General features: G+C 33.5%; 1 protein-coding gene across 1 annotated transcript; it reads right to left on the reverse strand.

The window, feature by feature from the left end:
• Positions 1–897: 897 nt before the first annotated feature.
• On the reverse strand, positions 898–3732 carry LOC132315807 (xyloglucan O-acetyltransferase 4). The gene is made up of 3 exons (XM_059814217.1): positions 3389–3732; positions 2979–3262; positions 898–1827 (listed from the first exon to the last, which is right to left on the reverse strand). Exons 1-3 carry the CDS (start codon positions 3597–3599, stop codon positions 1051–1053), a joined length of 1272 nt encoding a protein of 423 aa, XP_059670200.1. The 5' UTR covers positions 3600–3732; the 3' UTR covers positions 898–1050.
• Positions 3733–9113: the final 5381 nt, after the last annotated feature.

The following is a 9113-nucleotide window of genomic DNA, read 5'->3' on the forward strand; positions in this document are numbered from 1 at the left end:
TAATTTATAGTTAAATTAGTTATTTTCAAGACCTACATGTGTTCTACTTTATTAAAATTTGACGTGTTGGTCAATTCGTATCATCTTTTTTTGCTTGCTGTACCTGTTTGTGCTATTTAGAGCAAGACAGTCACCGAAATCCTTGTTTTGAGTTGTAAACGATGCAGGAAATTAGATTTTCAGCATTGAAACAGTGCATGTATGCTTGGATCACGTTTTCTACAAAAATGTTTTTACTGGGTTGTTAACATTTGATTACTTTATAGAAAAAAATAGGAAGGTCTGTTTGTCTAGGTTTAAGTTGAAGAAACTTGTGAACACCAACGCATGTTATTAGCACTCTTCTTATGACAGGCTTTCAAAGTGAAAGATAGAAGGTTCAAGTCTCTCCGAAAGTATTGTGTGAGTAGACGTTGATTGTGAAACAGGGAGGTAGTCTTGAACAGCCCTCAATTCCCAATTAAGACCCTCCAACCCAACTTCTCCTTCACTCAACAATTCTTCAGTATCCCTCCTGTGTCTTCGTCTTCTCAAGGTGGACCGATGTTAAGCCCCTGCAGTCCCTTCAGCCATTGATGGACTCGAGCCTGGTTCCCATAGGCAAGATAAAGCTCAATATTTGTATAACACGAACGAGTGGTTAAGGAATTTCAAAGGACACGACGGTTTACGCGTGAGTACACATATAATTCCAAAGAGCATGCGAGTACACATATTCGAAGGCAACCATAATTCCAAAGATCATATAATGGAAAGGTCGTGTTTCCACAAAAAAAAAAAAAAAAAAGGCTCAAGATCTGTGACATTCCGTTCACTGTGGCAAACAAATCCTAACACACACAAACTGCTTTCACATCAAAACTAGTAAAATAAAAGGGTAGTTTTGATTTAATAGGATAGAATATAAAATGATCGGTTATTGTTATTCAATGCAATATACTCAAAATTATGTATTAACATCTGAAGCATGATTATTAATTTCAGACTAAACAAGTATAATAAAAAAATATATATGTATAGTATGTGATTCTAACAAAATTACCCCAACTCTCAATCAAGTGATAAACCAGCCTCCTTTCTAAGAATTGCCATCAGAAAGTCATTCCAGGCATCAATAGGGCCTGGCAAGCACCAATGAACACAGTCATTATAACCCTTCATCCATTTGTTACCCCAGTTAGATCCAGGGTGCCCATCAGACCTCATTAGCATGGCCCTTGTCACGTCCATAACATCAAACCTTTTCCCTCGTTTCTTCCCTTTCTCTTTTATCCTCTCGATTTCTTCGACTTGAATCTTCCGAAGTTCCAGCTCGTGACCTACCAGCTTAACCTCCCCTTCGCGTTGAGGACTAGTTCTGTTGCAGCTCCCACCGGTGTCCCATGCCCCGCCCTCAAAATGGGCTGGTGAAAATGTCCTTAGCAAAGTCAGTGTCACTTTGCATTCCTTGCAGTTGTTGATGTAATTAAGTGCAGCTCGAAAGGACATTCTGATGGCAAAGCCAAGGCCGAGATCAGTGACATTTGGTTCGGTGCAGTATACACATCCTGTTATATTACCACCCTCGTTCAGGTAGACCTTTCTGAAGAACCAGTGGGCATCTGAAATGATAGCGTAATCTACATCTGAGAGATTTTGGGACCATTTGCTGTCGACCGTGTCAAGGTCCAAATCAAACACACCAGATTTTGAACCGTTGATTACTCTCTCCTCACCGATCACCAGGAACTTGGACCATAGGATCATGAGGGTGAAGTCATGGTATGAGAAGTGCCATGTTACAAACCGGTCTTCTGAATCCTTGTGAATCTCTCTTGGAATTTCCTCCTGCAAAATTTATAAATATGTCACCCCAAACTCAGTTGCCATTTCCTAGGTTGTTCTTTTTCTATAGAAAGAAATTGGGGCATTTGGAGATTTGAACTGCTGTCATTTTCTCAGCTTATCAAAGCCAAATTTATAACCTCAATGGTTATTTTCGGGAGATGTTACTCAAGCATATGTCAACTAGTTAATGTATAGTTTGATTTGATTTGTTGATCCCAACGTTTGATTAGGTGAAAATAGAAAAGATAAGGTGTCCAAAATCAGGTCCACCTCCTCGAATAGTATTGAATTATGCTTCTATAGATAATGCAGTAATTAGGAACTCCGGTTCAAGTGCAAGGAAAAGGCAAAAATAGTGCCACCATTAGGCCTAAACCTACCTCTTCCAACATTTTCAAGTATTATGCGACCTTACTAACAGAGTAACCCATGATTTTAAGTGGAGCCATTTCAAAAGCAGAGACACTGTAGAGTTGATTATGAAACCAAAGACATTTCACCAAAACTATATAAATGAATAAATCAATGACCTAACATAGTACTTGATGTCAACAGAATAACTAATCACTCAATCATTCCATAATTCTCTAGAATGTTGTTGCCCTTTCCTGTCTAGACTTTTTAAGTAGTTTAATTTATATGTTTCATTGTTTTAAAATTTAATTCAAAATTTTTTTCATAAAATATCATAGAAAATAATACCAGCTTCAATAACAATATTCAAGGAATTGCTTTATCATCTCCATTTTAATTTTATTATTTGCTTGCATTGTATGCAAGTTATAGAATCACATCCATTCCAGTGGGCACAAGCAAAGCATAATAATGTTTGTTCAGAAACAGTCTCTATTCACCATCATGTGTACTAAAATATGTTTCATGTGACTTTACTTTCCAAAAAATTGTTTTTAAATTCAATAATAATTAGCCAAACTTCGGACGAAATGGAGAGCAAAAGACTCTCTCATTCAAATGAATACGCTCAATTGGGTCCCACATCACTCTTAATCCAGTGTATCTAACAAATACAGAGATTTTAGGTCTTCATTTTGTTCAAACTCTTCAGAGTTGATAGCATTACCCTTTTAAAAAGACAATTGTACTTTATAAAACCTGTTTGGACAACGAGAAAATTTAGTGAGAAAACTGACCTTAGACAAGAGACAGAGAAGTGACTCCATATGGTTCCGAGCAACAGAGTCACCAATAAACGCCAATTTCTTCCCTTTCACAATTTTCAAAAAGGTCGTGGGATCGAACTGTGGAAGCTCACAATGTTCTGGTTTCCATCTCCAGTTCACAAAATCTTTATCTCTCCTCCCATTCTTGAAACAATTCTTGGAGTCTGGAATTGTTGCACAGCTTAAATTTGTGTACAGTGACCCATTCAAGTCTGGAACCCAATGACCCTTAGACAAGTCACAATTCTCATCATCTACAAAACACACACACACACACACACACAAAGCAAATTTGATTCAATAAGACAACAAATTTGAGAATTAAGAAAAAGGGTGTTCATATTTGTGAAAAAGAAGAGATGGGTTGTGTTCAAATTTACCATTTTGAGGTTGGACCAATGTTTTCTTCCAATCCAGGCCGTGTTTGGGTGCGGACTTAAAAGGGTTTGGAGAGTATAGGATGAAGAAACCGAGAAGTGTGCTTACACCTAGTGAAAATAACATTAATGGAGCCAGTGATCTCCCCAAGTTGAACCATTTCTCCTTTTTGTAACAGTATAGTTTATCAGAAGAGAGAGAAGGTGACTTCATGTCTATTGTGTGACTGTGCGAGAGAGAATGAGAGAGAGAGAGAGCGGTACAATTTACAAGTAACTTTGGCTTTTCTGTGAGTTGATTGTCCTGTTGCTCAGGAAAAAAATGAAGCCTGTGGTTTATGAGAAGAGGGGACTAGAAAGTCCTTGACTAGGAAAATGGTTTGGACAAAGTGCAATAAATATACACCGTCTGATTTAAGACACGTGGTGGGTGATGAGTTCTGAGTTCTGAGTTCTGTAGCGGCCCTTTACTGATTAGCCTTATATCTCGGCGTAATCCCGCTTTGTATAGAAAGTGGACTTTATTTGGGCCACACGGTTCGCCTTGCTGCTTTAATTTCCCACTAACTCCACCATCATGGCCCAATTTGTTTACTAGGTTCATGGAATATCCAAAAAGGAGCCTTCATTTTGTTTTAAATATATATGTATATATGAGTAACATATATATGACATATATAGAGAGAGATTGCCATTGATACAATGATAATTAATTCGAAGCTTGATTTGTTAGATATGATTTATGATAGGTATATTATTTATGAATCATGAACATTCATTCAAATAACTTTATACATCTAGCCATCTATAGAAATCTATATTTGACCCTTCTAGCTCCTCATCCTATGCCTAATCTTTTGCCGACCATCATTTTTTAAGGAAAATTGTATAATATATAATTATAGAACTCTCAATAAAATTTGATTCATATAAAAATTGAATGTGATTATTTTAAAATTCCAATTCAAACACAATTATTTTCTATAACGTAACTATCCTAAAATTCTTTCAACTCAAACTTAATTATTTCCAAAATTTTATTTTTCATTTTAAAAAACTTAGTATATAGTAGGAATGTATTGAAATGCTTCTATAAAAATTCTATAAGAAATTAATTTTTACAAAATGTAGAACAAAATTTTCATTTGAAGTTTTGAATATCAACAAAAATCCATAATTAAAAAACCTATTCTTATTTTATTACTTTGTTTGTGTTTTCTTTAGTAGTTATTGTTTTGTTAAAATTTCAATTGTTATTTTTTTTAGAATTATTTTTATTTTTTTCCTTTCACTAAGTAAAGAGACTTATTTTGTTAATTTATTTTTGGAGAGTCTTTGTTTTGAAAGATATCTTATATTTTAATTTTAAATGGCCTAATTTTATTCTCGGTGAAGTATCAATTTTGTATTTGTCTGGCCAAATAGCGTAACTCTCTCTTTTTAATAATAGTTATGATTGCTTTACATAATTATTTTTGAAAAATTATAAAAATTTTGATCAGTTTTGACCAACTGATGTAATAATTGTTGAAATAATAAAAAACAATCTTATTGAATATAGTGAAAAAAGAACCATATTTATTAAATCGCCGAAAAAATCAACTCGAACATGGTATTATTCTTCTTCTTATGGTTGCAATTTAGTTATATTATTCTTTTAAATGATTTTTTAAAAAAAAAATGAATCAGACGAGTTGAGTTTGTATTTGTCAAATAACCAAGCATAACATTACATGTGAGTGAAAGATCATGGATTAATGTTGAATAATATGAAATATTGGATTCTCATACAATATTTTATGGAAAGATGAGGCAATGTTTTCATATTCCCATAAAATCAAAAATAAAAATTAGGATCCTTATGGTATAAATTACCCTTTTATTAACTTTATTTTATTCCCTAAAACGTACAGTTCGTACTGTCATTGATCATTGGCATTTAATTTGACATCACTGTCTTGATTTCTTCTAATTTTACACAGCTCATTGCACATGGAAGTGTGTGACTTATGAACGATTTGAAATTGTTCGTTAGTCAAATCGAACATGATGATCAGACATTTAATCTTGACCATCATTTGTAGTTGACCTTGCCGTTTAAAATGGGTGATGAGTCTGATGACAATTGCCAAAGTTTATCAAATGGGGCCACCTTTAAAGAGTTTTTTCAATAATTGTTGAGAATGTATAAAAGAAAAAGATTATTACTCCTCCGCTCTTTCAAAACATTTTTATTTTTAAAAATTATTTTCAGATACGATTGATAATTATTAAAAATATTACGTAACCAACTGCATAAATTTAATATGTTTTAAGAGACCTGATTTTCTATATATATATATATATATATATATATCTATATATATATATTTATATATATTGTCATTAAATAAGAAAGTCGCACACACACTATACTCATTTAAAAGGTCAAATAAATATTATTGGATCACAAGAGCTTTGATATTATTGTACCATTTTAACATGCAAATTAATTTAATTTTTTTTTTTTTTTTTTTGTTGATGTGTGAAATAATGGCACCAATGATGCATTTGTACATGGACAAAGGTACATCATAAGGTGATGGTGGTTCTCTAACATGATTTATAATAGAGAGATGCCTTGAGGACCGTCCGTTTGAATGTAGTACAAAAGTTAGGTGGGATCCCTTATCAAGATGGTAAAGTTTTGGAAAGAAGCCTCTTTTCCTATTTATGTCCTGATGATGATCCGACAAAGGTAATTGTAGCTTGCTTTTCATCGTCCTTCCTTGGACCCGATCGTGACAAACAGATGTTCAGTGCCAATGTGACACCTTCTTTTAATTGCCCATTCAAAACCTTATATTTTATTTTTACATAAAATATTACATTAAAACACAACTTATTACATTATAACACATGTAACGTTGTCACATCGAGACGTAAGATATATAATATCATAATAAGCAACAACACAGTCACATAGAATTTACAGTTGAGTTTCAAGGTCTTGCTTTTGATTCGTACTTGTAATTCAAACAATGTATGTTGTGGGATTAATACGAGAATTCTAAAAAAAAATAATTGGATTCACATATAGTAAAATTTAAAGAAGCTTTTCCTTTTTTCTTGTTTTGAACCTTATAAATCAATCACCAACCAACTTCCCACTTGACAACATTTTACTTTTCGTGGTCTTTCCAAGTTGGGCCGACCCACTTATGGAAATGGCTGCATTGGGCTTAGTTGAACCAATCCAAGCTAGTTGACCTTTATTCATTTGGTTTAGAATTTTGAAACCAAAGCCCAATTACAAGCCTGAAATATTCAGTTCATACCTATCCCTTATGACCTCCATGTGCCAGGCCTAGTTCTCCATTCATTTTGGTTACAATGATACAATCTGGTCTTTGTTTTTTTGACTAGAATAAGTATCCACATTATTATTATTATTATTATTATTTTAAATTTTTTTTTTTTAATTGTTGACAAGAAACACATATACACCCATGCAGTTGAACCCTAGACCTTCTAGGTCGGAAAGGTGAAAAAGTACTACTAGATATGGTGGTGTCCACATATTGGGTGTCTAATTTCTTCTACCACTTTGCAGACACGGATAATGATCCTCTCCAACGACAGAAAGGTCCAATACAGAATTTAGTAGTTAAGATTAAATTGATAAATGAGACCCATTAGTGATGATGTAATCTCAATAACTAAATTCTGTGCTGCACCTCTCCAGCATCAGAGAGAATCCTTATCCTTGCAAGCATCATGTCACATGTCAATTTTAATACAGATTTTCTTAAAAATAATTATTATTTCACAACTCAACTCAACTCTACTCAATAGATCTTCCCAGATTCTACCCTTTTCATATTATCACATCGAGCATGTGATTTATAATCTCGACAGTACAATTTTGTTATTTCATAGCATGCTAGAACTACAAAGCGACAAATAGAAGTTGGATTTTGTTAGAGAGAGAGATTCATGAAGATTTTAGGCTCCTCATTCTTGAATGGGGCTCAAAAATAATTAGAGTGATGATTCATAAAAACAAAAAATAAATCTTGAAAGCTGTAAACTAATTTGGAATTATACATACAAGTCTTGCTCATGCTAGTTTTGAAAAGTGAGAGATCCTGTTCGTAAATCCAATCAAGTTCCCTCAGGTGATGTGGACATGGACATGTCACCAACTGGACATGGGACTCAATGCACATGTACATGCACATGCCTGCCAAACACTGTCACATACTTGTGCCTTGTGTTTGTATTTGCATCAACTTATTTTCATACCTCATCTGTGAAATTTAATCTTTATGGATTCTTTTGAATGTTTTGTATTTAATTTACTAAAGCTTGTGAAATTTAATCTTTATGGTCCACCAATTGAAAGTTGACTTTGTTTTTTTGTTTTTTGGTTAAGGCAGCATCAGATTATAGTTGCAATAAATCATGTAGTATGATAATGCACAGGCAGTTCATTTTTTTTTTTTTTTTTTTTTTTTTTTTTCAGGCAAAATGGGTTGGTCATGGGATTTTTTATTTTATTTTTAAATATACTCTATGTATTGTATTATTATTTTTTAATATAAACCTCCATATCTTTGTAATATTGACCCTCCAACCGCAGGGTCATCAGTTTAGCATCCGTAGGTTTCATATTGTTAATTAATGCAAATGGGGCCTATGATTTGGATTAGATATTGTTGGGTAAGTAGATCTGCTCCTTTTTGGAGAGCTCCTTGCACCAAATCGCTTCGTTTTGGTGCATATATATAAAGCTCAACGAGAGTTTAAGACTTTTCGCATCTTGCTTTGAACTAGTGCTGAGTTTTAAGATGACGTTATTTGGGTGTATAAAATCCTCCAAACATGGAAGAAATCGTACCAGTGAATCTTGTATGGCCTAGGTTAATTAGTGCCATTTGTATTGAATGGCCTATCTATTGAAGTGGTAGCTTCAACTTGATATTGACAACACTAGCTCGCATCAAATTGAAATTCACTTGGATCCATGTCTAGCATATACCAATTTGCATATATATATATATATATATATATATCTGTAATTTTGTTGTTGAAATCAAACTAGCATTAGAAGACTATGCTCAAAATGACAAAAATGTTAGGTTATACAGTATTTAAATAAGTAGCACATTGCATTTAATTACATTATATAAATCACTAAACAAGATCGGATTCACCAAAATGAAAAACTTATTTTCTCCATCTACTATATAGTTATATATGTATATATATGTATACAATTTCAATTAGATATTATATAAAAATGACACAGGTTTAGCCAGAGCTGCTGATCACATGGGACGTTTTTGTAGTTGGACAGTAGTAGTCTCACATGTGGCGCCCAAACAGCTAATTGAGACCAGAGAACGTTGTTGAGACCTCATCATATGTATCTAATGCATGGTCGCTAGGGTACATTTCCATCCAACCCCATAATCTGATAGCCCCATTTGTTTTCTAGCTTTCATTTTACTGGGAAAATGACCACTGTTTTGTCCATCTATGTATTTCATTGCAAGCCTTTTGTTTCTTTCTGTCGGTGAATTAGTACTTTCCATTTCTCTCTTTAATATGGACAAATTCAGTACTATTTTATATGTGAAAATATACTTATCATAAATTTCTTTTCACAGTCTTAAGGCACATAGCAGCGTCGTCAGATATTCGGAAGGCAAGTTCTTGAGATATCGCTATCAAGTCGCATAGTGTG

The sequence above is a fragment of the Cornus florida genome, unplaced genomic scaffold, assembly GCF_030987335.1.
Source record: "Cornus florida cultivar Cherokee Brave unplaced genomic scaffold, ASM3098733v1 CherokeeBrave_3.0.0_Hap2_Chr07, whole genome shotgun sequence".
Lineage (NCBI taxonomy): Eukaryota > Viridiplantae > Streptophyta > Magnoliopsida > Cornales > Cornaceae > Cornus > Cornus florida.

Coding starts and splice junctions, on each gene's coding strand:
- LOC132315807 (XM_059814217.1), bottom strand. CDS start 3,599: ATGAAGTCACCTTCTCTCTCTTCTGATAAACTATACTGTTACAAAAAG. Junction 3,263..3,388: donor ATTGGTCCAACCTCAAAATG/GTAAATTTGAAC, acceptor TGTGTTTTGTAG/ATGATGAGAATTGTGACTTG. Junction 1,828..2,978: donor TTCTCTGTCTCTTGTCTAAG/GTCAGTTTTCTC, acceptor TAAATTTTGCAG/GAGGAAATTCCAAGAGAGAT.